This window comes from Spea bombifrons, chromosome 4 (assembly GCF_027358695.1).
Source record: "Spea bombifrons isolate aSpeBom1 chromosome 4, aSpeBom1.2.pri, whole genome shotgun sequence".
Taxonomy (NCBI): Eukaryota; Metazoa; Chordata; class Amphibia; order Anura; family Pelobatidae; genus Spea; species Spea bombifrons.
In genome coordinates, this window is record NC_071090.1 from 68,743,262 (window position 1) to 68,762,743 (window position 19,482).

Here is a 19,482-nt window from a genome sequence, read left to right on the forward strand (position 1 = left end):
TGTTGCATACTGAATCTGTATAGTTCTCTAGAAGAGCCTTTTAAAACAATGACTAGAATAAATATTTTTCTTTGAGAGACAAACAAACAAACAAACAGAATATAAAATACTTCTCTTTGGCAATTAGACAGAGACTTCCCTCTACCCTTTCATCCACTTTGTTTATCAGTCTCCAGCAAAATGTCCTCTGAAGACAAGTCCACAGAAATGACAAAAGCTGCTAAAACATCTGGGGCCATTTTTGTTAAAAGAAGTAAAAAAAAATAAATGTTCAGGCTCATTCTACACTCGCCAAAGTACGTTCCCTTACATTTTATTTTTCTGCAACTCTCTGCTAGGATTTATTTATCAAGCCTGCAAATTAAAATATTAATCACACACCTTATCTCATGATAATAGGCAGGTCATATTGTATTTGAATAAATCCAGAGGGATTAAAGTGGGTATGAATATATTAGTTCTCTGTAATATTTTAAGTATATTTAGTTAAGTTTAGTTAACAGTAAAGATGGTTGTCCTTGAAAATAGTCCTGGATACTCTCTGTTGGTTATAAGTGACCTCACCAGTATTTATTTGTAACTTTATGACTCCAACTCCAACTGTAGCCTGCTAACCAGTTCCTACACAGTATCGCACCTCTAGACAGACAGCACTACGACTGTACATATATAAAATCTATCCATTTAAGTTGCTTTAATCCTTTATGTATCTCACCACTTTGTAAAAGTTGTTTTCTATTGATGTTTTTTTTTTTCCAGTGGTCAAGGTCTAGAATCCATGATCGTTATTGGGTTTTAGTCACGGAGTTGAATTTCAAACGATGCATCTTCATCCAATGTTAACAGCAATTAAGGTTTAATTGGGTCACTCAATCATGCCCTGGGTTACTGCAACCAATTCCCTTAGCAACTAAAAGGTGTCAAGCGTTCAAAATGTCGGTTTTCAGGGAAAAAAATAACATTAATAATAAATAAATAGCAAGCACGCCAGGTTTGACCGAGCAAAGTATTTTTCTGTAGCGTTGCACCATACTCCCACTCTACATTCTTTCTAGCAAGAGTTTCTTTCGTTGCTTGTTCTTGGAGTTATGTTAAACTGAACAGCAGGTCTGTTAGCTGGGGAAAACCAGGTTGAACAGCTGCAGTATTCTTTTCACAACTCCTACAAAGCTTGTTTTTTCTTTATCCTGGAAAAAGCTCACGAGAATTTGTAAAGTACAGAAAAATCCCAAAGATGTTATGCTCTGCAAATGGTAGCAAAATAATAATGTGTTTCATGGCACCGAGATTTATTGTTTGAAACTTTCTTACATCAATTTAATTAGTGCAGTTGTCAGATTTCATACCAGGAAAAATATTCTCTGTGTAAAACTGAGCGTAAAAGAAAGAAACATAATCAGAGTGTTCCTTAGATCTTGACATGAATGTAAAGGAGGCCATATTTCACTTGTGCATCGTATTCATCATCGTTGTGTTAAAATGATATCTTAGCTAAGCGTCCATACAAATGATTTTAATAAAACCATAGAACTTAAGAGATGCCTCTGGAAAAATATGGTGAAATGACTTGCAATGCATAAAGAAAATCTTACTTTACTAAACTGTAATACAATTACAAGAAAAAGTCCCAAACAGTAAAAAAGAATAAAAATGTATCACTGATGCAAGTACAGTAGGAGTAGTGAAGCCTTAGAAACATGGCAAAATGAGAAAAAGAAATCATTATTACGGATTAAATGAAAAACCTTCCTCGCTGTTTAATGTTCTACAGAAGTGAAAAAAAGAAACCTTCATGAGAACAAAGAAACGTACAAAAACATTTTCAGGCAAAGTGTTCATACAAGGACACCAGTGTCCGTGGCAAGGTTTGCGAAGGTCATTGCATTGTCCATCACAGACCTCAGTAAATGACCACCATGAGCAATCTTGGTGCCTACCCCTGGACATTATGGGTTTAATGCCTGGAAATATATACTTTAAAGGTAGCATATTCCCCCCCCCAAGCATATTCCTATACAGGAGATATATTTGCAAGTATACAAAAACGAAGTAAAACCTATTACATTGGCCATGGAGGTGTGTTTCCACTATTTTGTGGCTCATACTAGTGTTCTTTGTTTTTCAACAAGCTTAAGACACCCTTGTAAGAGTCAGTCTGCAAAGAGGTTAACTAATGCAAATTGAAATTGAAAATCAATTCTTGGTCTCAAGATGTCATAAAAAATACACAACCCTAAAATGATGTATAATGTGGCTGAAAGTATGTATACTACGTTTGGTTAATATGCAACACACATACAGTACGCCAAAGGAACAGTAAACCAGTGTGTCTTGGGAAATAAATGGGAGCATAATGATGTTATAGGGAGTTGGTAATTGATTCCACAGGTATATTTGCTAGAATTTGGACATGTGGTCCTCTTATCATTAATACAAATGTGGATTTAAATTATTTTCAGGTGCCAAGCCTGCACCATTGATCACAGTGATAGCTCCCCTGAGGAACAAGTCCTAGAAGCAGGTGCTCTGCCTGAGGAGGGTAATAGTTTAGATTTACAAGAGGAACTGTTCTACCCTTCATAGCTAAAGTTACAGATTAAAATGAAGGGTTATCCAAGATGAAGATTTTTGAGGCTTTCTTTCTTTTTGTTTTGAACAGCAGGATGTTCGCTGTCACAGTCGTATGGTGACGTACTCTAAGTGCTGGCACCTCCAGAATGTGAAGAAATGAATTTCTGTCCAAGGTACAGATAAGGTCTGCGCTTCTATTGCAATATGTTCTGTTGCACACAATAATATCATTAGTTAAGCATCTGACTCTCAACAAATTGTAGATTGTCAACGCTGTGAGATGATTTTTTCTTTTAATTCAAATAGTGTTTACATTTAATTGGACATGAAACTAAATCCTTAACCAGTCAATTGCACGCAATGTCAAGCTGAAGGTCAAATAACACTGCCTCCTCTTTAATACAGATGCCCCCTTGCTTTGTCACTCTCCCTGTTTTTGGCTGGAAAGATTTCAGTTGCCTATTCCTTCCCCGACATTTTACAGCAAGAGAAATGAGCCGTAGTTCAATTAGGTGCAAATTACTGTAAATCAGCTTCTATTCTAAAGTGCCCTTAGACCATTCATATTTTTCTATAACAAATTTACAACCATCCACGCAAAGGCAAATGGAAGAATCAAAGCATACATGGAATGCACGTACACAAAAAAATGTCCCTGCATCTGTGCAAGCAAAAATAATTTGTATACAATAACTTCATACTTTGCATCTATGTTATTATCAAGTTTCCCTGTGCAGCCCAGATTGTTGTCAGTGCTCTACGACTCTCTCCTATATTGTGATGCTGTTGCCTATTGAATTACCTCTTCCATTATTTTTGCCCTGGTACCTTAAAACTTTCTGGCATTCAATGATCTGACATCACATGATGACTTAAGGAAAGGACATATCAGGCTCATTTTTATTATAGACTGAAAGAAACCACAGCTGACGCGACTACAAAATACCCTAAAATTGTGGGATAACAGGTTTAACAGGTTAAAGGAGATTCGGATTAAAAGCTTACTGTCTGCTGAGATTTGACAAGCTTTGTTTTACAATATAATAATAGTAATAAAATAGCGGTACACATTTTCTCTAGCATCAGATAAAAGGTCCTATTCACTATAAATGGAGATTGCAGACGAGTGAAACTTGCCAACTCTCTGATTTCACATATCTGCATTATCAATGGCAAACCCCAATAAGCTTCTCTGCAAGAAGGGCTCGACTAGTCCTGTATACTTCACAGCTTTATCAGCGGTGTGAGTTTTAAGAATTCTTCCACATTATCAATGCATTAAACAGCATCGAGCGATGCAAAAGAGCGACTCTATTGGTCGCCGGCAGGGGCCTCCTCTGGCATCAACCAATTGGTATACTTTGTAAACCATTTTGCTGCCGCCATGTTGGTTTCTTCAGTATTCGGGCTCAACAATGAAAACGCACCCTTCGTGTTCGTTTTGCTGTCATTTTAGTCATTTCTGTACTTGACTTTACACTTCATATTTTGCACACATGAAGTTTCACACAATTAAGCGCACAATGAAGAATACGTTGGAGTGGAATGTATAGTGGTTTTGGATAAGAAGATTGAGAAATTCTTGGAAAGTCATAGGCAGACATCCAAATACAAGTCCTTAGCTTAGCTACAGAATGGCAGAGAGGAATTTGGGAGGGGAATTGCTGCTCCCTCGCATGGAAAACAGGCTTCAGTCCTTTAGCATTGTGGCCGCTCCAATTAAGAGAACTCAAAAATGAAACAACATAATGTGACAGTGTCTGGACCACACTGTAAATGTCACTTTTGTAACAACTGTGGGTATGATATGATTACCAATGATAAAAATCCATCCCTATAATTGCTATTTTGTGCCTACATGGTTACTTATTCCAAATTCCCCCCTAATTACATTAATATTTTATAATAATGCCTTCTTTTGTGAAATGAATATTGACAAGTTACAATCTTTTCAGTTATATTTTAACAAAACCTGTAATTCACTGGAGAGCAAAATGTATCTTTTTTTAAAATGTAATCTTTTCAAATTTTCTTGGTGGCTTGAAAGAAGTTAGGAGACCATTTACTATAACACTGCCTGAATCTGGAAAAGACTTGTTGGACACTTCAAAGGGTTGGGTATATAATTTTTTTTTTTTTATTTTAGTACAAGATTTGAAAAGAATTCTCATGACCATGGGAACCATTGGATATGTCGTAAAAGCAGGAACATTCCAGTGGTTGATTTAACAATGAGACTACTTTTCAAATTTTGTACCAGAATTATTTTTTATATAAAATTTTTTGTCATGGATTAATACCCTATCCACAACTTAAAACCAGGGACATCTGCACTTAAAGATCTGCCACAACAGGAAATTTTTCTTTGCATATGCATCTGCTTTAAATATTACAAATGTTGTTAATGAATTGAGATCATTGGCTTGTTAGTGATTTCTAACCATTTTCCTCCATGATTAAATCAAGACTTACCTTGGGTTGGTGGACTTCTAACATTTAACATTTAATTCCTTCCTATTTAACATCTATATTGTGTTAGGTCCATTATAACGAGATAATTTCATGACAAAGTATTAATTCCATGATTTTATCCCTACTATTTTGTAATAGTTACATTTGCCTTGTGAGCAACAATTACATAGCTCTAAGCTGTATCTGTCTATAGCCTGCTCAATAAGTGTGAAATAATGAATTCACACTATCTGTGTCTTTACTTGAATTCAATTAGAAAGCGATCAACACCTCTTTGATTACCAGCTATTGGGTTTCCATTAAAAATATGTTCCATTTTTCTGAATTACTGCTTACTAAGGAACCAGAATATTGGTCAATGGACGTGTCAGTAGAATTAGGGGATAACATTTAACTCAAGCAAACATAGCACCTGCCTCTTATTCTGCAACACGGATGTCACTTAGCTTCATTCAGAATATAGCTAGATGTCCAATGATGCCTACATCATGTTATAACAATCACAAACTTAGCCTTTATGCCCCCAGTAGATACAGAGTCCACTTCCTTGTGAACCACTCAGATTCATAAATTACTGCTGTTATAGTGAAACACTGGCAGGGCTGTATTGACCCAGGAGGTAGGGGTGAAATTGACCCGCTTGCGAAAGTGTAGTCGGTAAATTTGCACTTGCCAGTAGCTATAGGGAAAGGCTGTGGGCAAGGTAAGGGTGAGGTGTGTGAGATGGAGTGGGGTATGATAGAGTATGTGTTAGTGTAAGTGTGGGCCCACTCAGCTGTACCTCCGGCAAGAAGATGTCAGCTCTCCCCTGAACAGTGAGATCGTTACGCTAAAGTTATACTAATATCATTCAGAAATACGCACACAAAGCCGATTCCACATAGTTTTAACTCGGTATCTTTGCATGTTCTGTCAGCGGAAATAATGACTGTTTAATAGACTTCGATACAGAGGGTATTCAAATTGACTTTTTAATAATTAAAAACATACTTGGTTTTATTTGATTAAACACATTTATTAAAGCTGTGATTTTTTTTCTGACTGGAAAGTAATTTGTTTATATTTGCATCAAGTGCGATAATCAGAATTAGATTAGACTCCCTTATATATGCAACTCATATGACATGCAGTCACTCAAAGACAAACTCTTTTGTTAAGGATGCTTGCTGAGCTGTAAGAAATAGTAATGATAAGTACGATCATCTTTCCTTTTTTTGTGTTTAATAGTACATCTGACATGTAGGTTAATTAAGCCAGTTTAGAATTACAATAAAAACCCTGAGCACTCCTTTTTCCGAATCAAATTCTTACACGCTTTTCATTGTTACATGTGTAAATGTGATCCGATCATTTTACTACATATGGAATTACGGCGATACATAGTTTGACACACAAAGCATGAATGGCCATTAATAAGAAATCAGAACATGTTACATATTTCAAAAACAATCATATCCTCTTTACTGTCAAACCAAGGTTGCAGAGCACCAGTTTGAAGTTTGGATATGTCGGTAGAATTGGCTATTATCGGAATTTGGAAACAGATATATATATTCATCTTTATTCATGGAACTAATATGTCACATAGGTACAAGTTGACACAATGTGTTAAACATTTTATTTTTATTCCCCTAAATTATGAAGAGGAAGAAAAAAATGTCCGTAAAATAGTTGTCAGGAGGAATAATTATCATTGGTCTGCAAATCTGCTTCAAATTTTGAATGTACTAGATTTGTGTTTCTATTTCAAATAATAGTAATAATGGTTATCCTTACTAGAATTATGGATGAAAATAAAAATAAATAAAATGAATAAAAAAAATAAATGATACCAATAGTTCCATAACGCCTCGCTTCAGGGTTGCTGATGTATCCTGCACAGCAGAGGAGTCTTGGATGACGTCGGTCTATCAAACCCTAGCACTCCAACTGCAGTATACATTAATAACCGGAGAAGACACAAGCCTGCCCACTCTGCACAACACACCCCACAGCAAAAGCTGCTATCTAAGATGAAAAGACAGTCTAACACACCCAGATCCATCATCTTGAGCTAAGATTTATCGCCTTGTAACTACCCTGAAAGCTCTTGATCTCCAGTTTGGCCTAAAAGTACCTTGGAGATAAACAATTTTAGATTGTTATTTAAAATGGTGTAATGCTGGAAGAGCTGTCAGCTGTGATTTATTCCCTTTAAACCCTCTAATAAAGACTGGCTTCTCTCATACAGGGTTGATATTACAATCCAGTAAATGATACAGATGTTGTTTTTATTACGATCACAGGATTGCTAAACTGATTTTGGCCATGAATGTGTATGAGGCAACCCATATACCGCTATTATAGATGGAATTTATTGCGCAGATCCATAACGCAATCTCTGGCCTCGGTTCAGTTTGCCTGAGATCACAGTAACCCTGTCTTCTCCAGAGAAGCAGCCTCTTGCATTGAAGTGACCAATGCAAAACACAGAGTTAAAGGGACAGTCCAGTGCCACATGCAGCCCCACAACCAAGAGTGAATATTATATATATTTTTTTTTTGTTTGTTTGTTTTTTCACATCCGCCATCTTTTGTTCTGTTTTAATGCCAGTTTTTGAGCCTTGAAGCGTCCAGTAACTGTCAGGAAAACACTCCCACTGAAATCAATAGACATGCTTTCTGCATATGCAAAAAAGGGGTCTCGTTAGACCCACTGGAACTCTCATACAAGCCGGTACTAGAGTCAGCTAAAGGTGAGTATAGCACATGCGTAAGCTGGAATACATGTGTGGGGTGTTAATTGAAAGGGGGCATTCATTCCACTATAATATGCATTAATATATCAACTATACATGCCATCAATGGGGCCCAAAGTCTTGCGCAACAGCACCTAACACTGCCTCTTGTTAAAGACCTGAGCTACCTAAGTTCAGGTGAAGAGTAATAATACACCTGCATAGTGACGATACTAAAAATTGGAGATGGTAAACAAAATATAAAATCAGAAAAGACAGAATATATTCACTGTTGCTTTTTCAAAATAGTAAAATTGTGAATTACACCTCAACTAACAAAACAAAATGTTTTACTAAAAAGCAACTTCAGAGATAGAAATTTAACCCCTTAAATGTCCAAAATGTTATGTTGCATCTTGTCTGCCCCCCACGCACTTAATAAAAGAAAATACTCAAAGCTTCTCTTTATTGCTTTGTTAGCTATTTCCACTACACCAACCTCACTCCTCACAGCAGACAATTTTTACTAGAGAAAGGAGGACACCATTCATCATTTTTCTTCTCTATCTCTCGGCTCTAACTGGTGGATGATCAAAAAATCAATAAAGGCCGCTTCAAGATTTTATTGATTTCAAGGTTTTATTCTGGGCAAGCGATACTTTCATGGCAAGTGGTCAATTTCCAGGTTTTCATCAGTTCCGTCACTGTTAGGAACATTTTACAGTCTCAGTCTGGACAAATTACCAAACAGAAAGGAATGGAAATATAATTGAAGTGCTTCTCAAACTTTCAAGCAGAATCTTAAGGTCTTATGGAGTTTTAAGGGTCTCTTAAGTGAAACAAAAATGAAATTAAATGGCGTAGATAAAAAAAAGACCTGGAAAAATGAACAAATCCATTCCAATTGTATCTCTTATACTTCTGTAGTATTGTGTTTAACCTACTTGTCCTTTAGGTATGAAATTGATAAAAACTCTCAACAATACAATAAATGCACTTCATTTTTAATATTTTGCCTTCTCAGTGAAAAGAGTAATTTATTTGTCTTTATTTAAAGGCAAAGATAATATTGCCTCTCCCTCTTTGAAAGTTAATATTTGCAATGGTGGCTCAGCAGCTTTTTATTTTTCTACACTGAAACACCAAACAGTTAATCCATGTATTTAAATGTATTAAATGTATTTAAATGTATTTTTTAGCTCCACAATCCAAATTTTTCTGTTTTTTTTTTTTTTTTTTGTTAAATAAGGCGCAGGAGGTTTCCAGTACTTCCAGTACTTATCTATAACCACTCACAATATATCTTATATACAATATAATATATGAATAATTGTATCTAATAATATTGTATAACAATAATAATACACAATTTGTTTGGTTACAGATCAGTAAAGAAAGCATAAAGTGAATGTAATGAGTGCAGTACTAGCAAAGATAGTCACTAATATTTGCAGTTGTAAACATGTTCAATTAAATGTATGTATTTTACAGGGGTCTTGCTTTGGAGTTTTCTAGAACAATGGATTTGATAAAATAGTTACAAAAAAAGCTACTTTTATGGCATTCGATTGCCATTTCATCTTGGCTGAAAAGTATTATGTTTGCACAAGAGCACTAGATTTATAGCAATTTTATGAACCATTAAATTTAGGGCCAGTTATTTGAAATAAAGAACTAATCTATTACTGTTTGGACTGCCAAGCGCTCCTGTTTTCAATATGAGTTGAGCTGGATAACATAATGAACAGTTATTGATATAATTTTGATGTGCAGGGTTTCTCATTCCGTGGTACGTGTACAATCAGGGTTTGCATAAGGAGCAGAGAGTACATCAATAACTGTTTCATTTCAGTCTTTAATAATACCTGGATTTCAGTGAAAGCAAACTTAAAATTCTGAAGAATGAGTGGTCCTCTTATGTGCACTTTACAAAAACTGCAGCGCCTATATAACAAATTAAAAAAATAAGTAAAGGTCTGAACATTCTTCAAAATGAACGGGCATTAAAAACACAGTTTTGCTGATGGGGGGGGTTGCTGGGGTACGAGCGGTAAACATTAAAGGGGAAGTGTCACCTTTACAACTATTAGCAAATAAAACTAATTAACAACGTCACAACAGGGAAGAGATAACTTAGGGGGCAGTATGTCAATATATCGTGTCTGCTATACACATTATGAGTACATATATTGGTTGCTTTGGTCGGTAAAATGTAGGATTTGAAAAAAAGCAATGGTTCTATTTTAATATAAAAATGTACCTTTTTTAAGTAAACTGCAGTACTCTAAGAAAGTAGTCATGCAAGCCTATAAGAGCTGGTATGAAGATGAGTAGCAGGTATATGGAATTATTAGGTACCATCCATTCTTCCATATTTTAGTGTCTTTCGGCCAGATAGAGATGTTGTTTAATGGTACAAACAGCAATGTTTTTAAAACTGTTGTCTAGTTCCAAGAGGAATGGACTTGTTGGCTCATCTGTGGAGGTTATGTATAATTTAATGCCCAGCAAGATATATTCCCATAAAGAATAAATAGCAACATGTATCGATAACAAAATCCTTAGTTTACTCTGCGGTAAAGGACTTTTTGTGTTAAGTGCAACTACTAATGAGGATGCAGCAGGCAGCGCGTGACCAAATAGATTGTTAAAAGCCACAAAGTTCAAGCACTCAATAACCTGATGACTTTTAAGTCTCGCAGAGACAGACTTATCCCTTCCCTGCTCTGTAACAATTATCCTCATCAGAACTTGCTTCTGTTTCCCCCAGGTACAATAGAACACAACAGAACGAAGCCAGGAATAGCTCAACCTGCTCCATGTAGTCTGGAGCCAGACGATTGTCCTAATAATGCCACTCTAGTTAATGTGTATCCTGATTCACTTATTGCTTTCTCTCTACGTATACATGCATGAATCGCCTCTCTGAAAGTGTATTTAAATAGACAATGCAATGAATTGTCCCGGATGCTTTTGCAGTTTCTTTGAATACAGTGCGCGACCGGCAATAACAAAAGAAACATTGCTCCTTCATCTAACCTGTAGGAAGCGTGCAGTTTTTCCTTTCTATTGTGCGACTGTGACAATAGAGAGTGCGTGCAACTAATGATATCACATTCATGGACATATGGCTTATTTTGAAGAAGAAAAAAAAAACCATGTTTTTCTATGTGTGGCTTCTTTTCTATTAAATAACATTAAGAAAAAATCAATAAAAAAAATCATACTAATGGAGTAGTGTTTACTACCCCTCAGTCGCTTACTAGGTTAAATCGCAATCAACAAAAATACTGCATATAGTATATGTGTTTGTGGTGGCAGTTATTTATAAACAGCATATTGCAAGCGGGACGCTGTTCTAGCGATATGTTCCAGGGATGTGTCTGCAAGATAGGAAAGTGGCCTACTTAGACTATTTCGGGAAACGCGTTTCTCCTTCTGTTAACACACTTTAGAGAATAATGAAACTAGGTATATGGCGTGTGTAACAGAGCAAAACACGAAGCCACAACGACACATTTAGTGAGATTTCCCTAGGATAAAGATCAGAACGGCCCTGTATAATCGAGATCCCCTGTATAATGGGGAGATGTCTTCAAACTACTTATTATGTATTACGCAAGGCTTGTAGAAGAAATCTCACCAAGAATGACCAAGTATAATGGATAGTTGCATGATAAATGTATTGAATCTCGCTTATAACTCACAATTTAGTTAATAAAATCCAACAGGTCTTAACTGAGAGGACACATACCCGATTAAATTTAATGACCTTATCTTAAAACCTGCCAACAATGCATCATTGCAACATAATACTGGGTAAAATGCGAGCTGTATGGATCAGGGACTCGGGTATGCAGTAAGCCCCATAAAAATGTTAAATACGTTATACAATGCAAAGTATTTTGTATAAAAGCAAATATAATCTATATATATTTATGCTAAATTTATTCTGGTATAATCCGTAGAAGTAAAGTTTCAGGAGGGATGTAAAGATCCATGCAATAAAACCAAGTACCCAGTTCCTTATATGCTACAAAGTGCTTATGTGCCATTTGTTTTAGAATTCCTTTCTACATATATACGGTGATATATACGGCGTCCAAAAACAACGATTATATATATTCATTCTTGTATTTCTCAGAGTAATCACAAAAACTGTTCAGGACTTTGAAGGAGCTGTCCTGAAAGAGTAGTGCTGAAAAACGTGTATTCGTAATATATCTTTATTGCACTGACCTAAACTGCATTTACATTTTTAACTTGGCTCTTTTTTCATAAACGTTAACCATTGCAGAAACATAAAAATATTCTGTTAATGATCTAAAAGAAAAAAAAAGTACATACCAAAGACAAAATGAGCAATACAGATTCTACTGAGTTTAACTATCGTGGAAAAATGTGAACAATTTTAAGTGATCAAAAGCTTAGATTGTCAATTAATAACACATATTAATTCAGCAGACAGGGTAATAGGCTTATAAGTAGCAGACGGTTCCAAAAGTGACTTCATTCCGGCTGTCATTATCCACACCCATTGTCCTAGCCATTACATGAAGGAGCTTTCCCATTAATTAAGATTCCATGCCCTTACCTCGCAGCATGTTCATAAAAATGAAAAAGGCCCCATCTGCAATCAATACTCATTAGCATATTCCACTAAACGGATCTGAAACTCTGCTGCTTAATTATTAGATTTTGGTTCTATACGATTAATCAAGCATATCTTATCACACCATGCCCCTCTGATAAAATAAATCAAACCCGCAGGACCCTCTGAAACGGCTCTCGAAGGGCACATAAAAAGGGTGAGGAGGGGAATTTTCTGCTGAGCACCGGATTTTCTCATACTAAAACTCATGACGTGATAATTGTCTACAGGAAAAGACTACAAACATCTGAGAAATGAGGAGGCATTGGGTGTATTTATCAAACTCTGACAGCAGCAAACAGGAGAGCTATCACTGCAAAAAATACCAGACCCCATTAAAGCGCTGAAATACAATTTGTTAGATAAGGCACTCGTTTACTATTAGTAATTAAAAAGAGTAACATAGTCTGCTATGGGGTTAAATAGCCATAACATTTCATTTTAATTGAACTCTTACACAGATTGGGGCTAACTTCAGAAGAGGAGAATAAGAAAAGTCCCATTAACCCTTACAAGAAACGTTAACCCTTTATTAATAAGAGGATGCACCTAAAAGGAGAATTTGCAATGTGATTGCACATGTGATAAAAGTAGCTTCTATCCATATGTACTGTATGTCTGCATCCTAATTTTAATACATAAAAGGGGAGAGGTGGGAAGATCTAAGATTCCCGTCATCCTCCTGTTCACAATGTGATAACTAGAGGTAGGTAAGGTAAGCCAGTTTGGATTGTTAAACTTCACCTGAGCTGCCTGCAACATAATAAAAGTCTTTGCAAAGATTTCCGATGATATCAATCTTAAAAAAAGGAGGAATCTGAGCCAATTTATAGTTGTGCACTCTTGTCAAGATGGATTTTGAGTTTAAGCCCACCACAAACAATTGCCTGCTCATCTACCTATACGTAAAATGACCACGCTTAGAGGTATTAAGTAATACCAGCATCAAGTAGGCTATGCCATATTCTGGAGTAACTTAACACTTACATTTTTCCCTCACAATACACCAATTCTTTTCATAATAGTATTCTTCTTGACAATGTCAGTCACACAAGAATGTAAAGTCTTGGTTTTATATGCTAGTGCTGGTACAGAGATATTAATCTAGGTAGTCTTTTGTTTCAATGATTGAGTGTTTCTTAAACCTTTTACAGTTGCATACTCCTAGTAACCAATATTCTACAACCACGTCTCCCCAAGATGAGCTGATATTTTAAAAATAACCATATTCTCATATTCAAATACATGATGAAATCATCTTTTAAGGCAAACTTCCTAACCTGAAGTTTCCAATTGGTATACCTATCACTAGCTGTGTATTATATTATTTTGTTTCTCTTGGTTTTGACCTATAGCATTGCCATTTCTGTGAGCTCCAATATCGCATACAGGTTCTGTGGAACAGTATGCCTTGGATAAGACATATCAGCACCTTGCTTTAGGACCACATAGGTGCATTATATAGATATGCTTGTAACCTCTGCTTTCAAAAAATATTACTGTTGGCCTGCAGATCTGCCTATCCTACCTACCCTAAAAATGGATAGGTGTCCTAGTCAGCTTGGACACCTATCCATATATAAAATCCTTCAAAGATCGATTACAGACTTGCGACTTCTTGTAATTCTGACAAAATGCAATTATTACGCCACTCGCCTTTGTGGACCATTAGAACATGTTAACTTGGAATGCAAGACCTTGAACACTATCAGTAATGATAAAACCTGATCTAGACTGCAACGTCTACCCATTAAAAGTTACTTAGTTTTTAAAATATTAAATCTGGTAAATACACCAGAAATATGAAATGCCACTTAAATATAGAAATGAAGACTGATGTGATGGAGTGCTAAAATCAATATAAAGAGTTTACTTTCATGTTGACTTGAAATGTATGGACGAGGAGACAAAACAGCATGTTTTATTTTATTCAAAAATGTTTTCAACTTTTAAAGGGGAGAGTTCAAAGCTTTCATGCTTCCATTATTGTCCAAAACCATTCTCATCTCCCAAAGAAATAAATAATGTTATTACTTTGTTCTAATCCTAACTCTTTTTAATCCTGTTTTTCTCTGTCCCATTAGTGTTGACCTTCTTAACAAAACTTTCACATGTTAACATATACGTGCCCAAAATAAATGTATTTATAATGTATAAATATATAATTTCATATAATTTATTACTTATCTTAAAAAATAAATAATATAATTGTTTCATAATTTTAAAAAGAATGTTTGGATATTTTTATTTTTCTAAAATAGTTGTCATGACCCCAATATACTGCATTATATTATATCATATATATTATAGCTTGCATCATGTGTAAGCATGAGCCTTTACACATACATATCTCGTGGCAAAAAAAGCCATTAGACCAATGTGTAAATATATTAATTTGTTTGCTGCTACTATAGGATAATGAAAGTGTATTTGATTGCACAACAATGTGTATTTTTGTTGCAAACCACTGAGATAAATAAAGGTCTATTTCTCCCTGACAATTATATTGAACTCTTGAGTGCATTTTAACACAAGCACATTTCTCATAACCTGCAAAAATATAAACATAAAACGCCATCACAAAAAGTAATCTCTGAATGACAGCTGTTTCCTGAGTCTTCCCCACTGGGGGAAATTTTCATGCAATGTTAAAAAAAAATTCAAACTTAATAGGATATTTTTAGATTAAGAATTAAGGGCTGATATTAAAGATAAACCATGGTGGAATTTTTATACTATATATTTTTTTTCCCTGAGGTAGAGTTTGGAGTTCCCCAACATTTTTATTATATTTTTTATTAGATGATACAAAACATGAACTAATCCTAAGGGCAGAACAAACAATGTCAAAGCTGATTACTTCTAGAGTTCTGTCTGTTGAAGCGCTTATCTCGGACACTTATCTGTGACATGAACCCAAAACACAGCAATAGACTAAAAATGACAATTTTCGCTCTGCAGCCAGGAATACGTTTTTTGCTGGTATGGTGCTCAATCATAAAGAAACAAAAAGCATAATGTGAACTCGTTATTTTACAGAGATCTTATTCTGGCTATTACCAATAATTATGTATGCTGATCTTTCTGCAAATATATATGTCTCAGTGATAAAAATGTCCTGTAATAAGTTCTATGAAGGAAGCCGGTGGATCGAACAGCTATTAAATTGCACTTAAGTACCTGCTAAAAGAAGTTTAGTTGAAAGCACCATGAATCCTACTGCCATTTCTTCCTGGGGGAAAAAACAACTCATAGCTAATATCTTAAAGAGATATCCATAGTTTTTATTAAAACTAAATGTATTAAAAATACCTATATCTAGCACTTTTTTGTTTGTAATTGTTTTGGAACTATTTAGTTTCAATAGGTAGCTGAAGTACACTGATAATCTTGTTACCATGGGAAAGCACGAGGATCTGACCGACTTTGACAGGGGCCAAACTGTGATAGACGACTGGGTCAGAGCATCTCCAAAACTGCAGCTCTTTTGGGCTGTTCCCGGTCTGCAGTGGTCAGTACCTATCAAAAGTGGTCCAAGGAAGGAAAAGTGGCGACGGGGTCATGGGTGGCCAAGGCAATGATAGAAAGGTGTCAGAACACTCCATGGAGGCCCCACCTCACAACTTAAAGGACTTAAAGGATCTGCTGGTGCAGCACACCTTCAGAGGTCTAGTGGAGCCCATGCCTTGACAGCTGTTTTGGCAGCAAAAGAGGGGCCTACGCAATGTTAGGCAGGTGGTCATCATATTAAATCAGTGTATATATATATATATGCCTGAAGCTGCAACTTATAACAAATGTGAGGAATCTTACAAGAAATGTGTTATTAATGTATCATTTATAGCATATTTTCCAAAATTGGGACAAGATGACAAGTTTTAGAGGGTTAGATGTGTATCTAATAGGAAGAGTTTTAACAAGACATTTTATGTGACTTTGTAACCTAACAATTAGTATGGAATTTAGGAGAGGAACTATATTTCGTATTAGCATGTTTTATTTTATAAACACATTTCTGCTTATTCTATACATGTTATTGTCCTAGATAACAGGGATATCAGAAAAGAGGGGGATAGAGGGATTCGGATTCCAAAAAGAGACTGTTACTTCCTAAAGAAAGACTCCTGGGAAGTATGTCACAGGAGTCGTTCCATTAGTAACACCAATTTGCAACAGCAAACAAAAGAGTTTGTTTCTTAGGAAAAATATTAGAAAACTATTTTGTTAAAAAAGAGGTCATGGTAGTTCATTTCCACATGAAAAAGATGAGAAACAGAATTGCTATTACGTGTATGATGTTCAGCATATAACATTCCTGCTGCTTCAAAATTTATGTTTTTATAATTTTTTTCTTTTTTTCGGATTTCTGCCAATGGAAGATTTTCTTTTTAGGACAACAGACAGAATTTCTAGTAAGGAATCATTCTGACGGACTTTAATGCACTAGACTAGTTCTACAAAAGGGTGGCTCATATATTTTCATGTATCTGTGATTTGTTTCAGGGTTGAACAAAGCAATTTCCCCCATATGTGGGAACTGAATCCTATGAAATAAGCCTGTATGTGCATATACGTTTTTATTAAACCCCAAGAAGACATGCAATCTTCTTAATCTGAATGCTTATTACTTCTCAAGTTGTTAACGATATTAATCAGACTACCTGGTGTTTATTCATATATTGTCTCCCAATTATATTTGCTCACCTTTTCTAATAATTGAAATATGCAACACTTTAAAATTACAGCACAAATTAAATAACGCTTATATTAATCGGACTTTTGTGATGGCAAAGATTTTCACTTTTTTCTGCACAGTAGCATTTATTCGCATCAAATTCTTCTAGACTGTACAATGAACTTGGCACTATATTTGCTGGTGCTCTCTCTCTCTCTCTCTCTCTCTCTCTCTCTCTCTCTCTCTCTCTCTCTCTATATATATATATATATATATATATATATAGTGTAATGCATAGTTTAAGACCCTGCAAATATTAACAATCTCATCTAGACAAGCGATTGTTACACTTGTCTACTCGCTAAACCTTTTACCAGTCATGACATTTCAATGCGTTACCCACCTCTATGTAGTAACCATACATTGTTTCCAGATATATTTTCATGTGGGAAACAGACATTAGAATGAGAGAAAAAAGCTCTGTTTAGCATACGCACTTGCGTTATCCACACATACATAGTCCTAATGTCTATCTCTAATATCAAGGACCCCATATCCTTCATCGCTGTATTCTGTTCAGTACTGGTGCAGAGAGATTAACTGTCATAGTTAGTAGGAGATCCAAGCATATGATGGGCATACAACTCGTGCTTACATCCTGTTACAGAAGGCAAGACTGGAGCTGTGCCAGCTCCATCCTCTCCTTAGCAAATGGTGTTATGTTTTGTTCCGCCACAGGCATCTGGCAAAGGACAAAATGACTACAAAAGCAAAATAAAGAAAACATCAAACTTGACCTAGAGGTCAACACGCAGTAATTGCTCATTGGCAATCATGTAGCTCTCAGCGAGATCATGCTGAACACAAGTATTTCCTTCACTTTATATGCAACATCCAGAATGAACATGTGTTTAGAAGTTGGAAGTGGAAAGGCACACCAATACATTAATGCTATTCTTTCCCTATCAATGTTTAGAGTCTAGTCCATACTAGTATTACAGTAAAGTGACATTGTGCATTGTGCCGCTCAAAACACAGCATGGAAGAGGAAATCCACATTTATCTGGTTGTCCAGCATGATAGAACAGTGTTCATGGCCCAAGGTAGCAATAACTGAAGGCGGTTGAGAAAGGTCTATGCCACTAAATGACTAATAAATACTAATGAGGGCTGAAAAAAGTAGAAGGCTGTTGGTCAGAGAGATGCACCATTGAAGACATCGGTCTCTTGGCTAACTAAAACTCAGATGCGGGCTTCTTGGAGAGAATAGCTGTTAGGCATGCTTCAATAATGTATTCCTAAATATAAGCACCAAATAATACTAAAGATGAACTAACCTGCTTTTCTGACATGACAAAAAGTTGCTCTTCATTCTTTGTAAAGGCCATGTCTCGAAGAATAGGGCCAGAGTCCACCACCTGTATGGTTTCATACTGCAAAGCTTCCCCAATGGGACCATCAACACGTATCTAGAAAGAACAAAATAAAACATGTTTAATTTGGTGTTTTTTTTTCCATACTGCATTTATATTACAACATCGCTATGCACAAGTATGCACTTGTAAGTATGTAGTCCAAAATATTTAACTTTCGTTTGACTAATGTCTCTGTTGTCGTCTGCAAAATCTTGGAAGTTGATGAGTCTATATAAATACGCTACAAGTTGTTTTTCCCCAAATATTACAAAAATCTGTATCAAGGCATAGCTACCGGTATTCGTTGGATAAATAGCAATGACATGGGACCAAAATATACAAAATATGTATAGGCAGCGTGTGCCTTGCAAAAAGAATAGTGTGGATTACAAATAACCGTTAAAATCATTTCAGTAGAATTATAACCTTCATATAACAGAGCATTACAGGAAATGCATTTATATTGATGAATACTCCCTGCACAAGAATAATTAGGAAATGACAAAATACAAATACCATATGGATTGAGGTAGACAGCAATACATTGTGTCAGACCATCTTCTAATACATGCTTTATTTTTTCTGATGATCCCATTTTATGCACCAACTGCTTATTGGCTGTATCCTTGTAAAAAGTTACTTTCTTCTTTTTTTTCTTGACCCTTGGATAGTTAAAAGGGGTCACTATTTTTAATGGCTGAGCCAAAATTATTTGTCAGCATTTTACAAAGCTTTAGTTGCCAATAATGTCTCAAGGTCCTTAATCATTTTATAAGGAAGTAAAACTCAAAGTCATCTGCTTGTAACGCGTAAGGTAAAAGGCTCTAATGCAGTAGTAATTGACTTAGGGTTACAAATAGAAATGACCCTTAAACTCTGCAGTCAGGGTATGCACACTGTTCAATTTCTGCACTCAAGAACATCCTAAGACACATTAGTTCAATTAGCATTCTATTAATCATATATCTGATGTAATGTAGT

At 35.6% G+C, this 19,482-nt stretch overlaps 1 protein-coding gene across 1 annotated transcript in view; it reads right to left on the minus strand.

The window, feature by feature from the left end:
- PLXNA4 (plexin A4) overlaps positions 1-19,482 on the minus strand; it is a 313,936-nt gene that overhangs the window by 119,985 nt on the left and 174,469 nt on the right. The window contains exon 4 of the mRNA XM_053462914.1: positions 18,424-18,555. Within this exon, the coding sequence (XP_053318889.1) occupies positions 18,424-18,555 (132 nt within the window). The remainder of the gene's footprint in view (positions 1-18,423; positions 18,556-19,482) is intronic.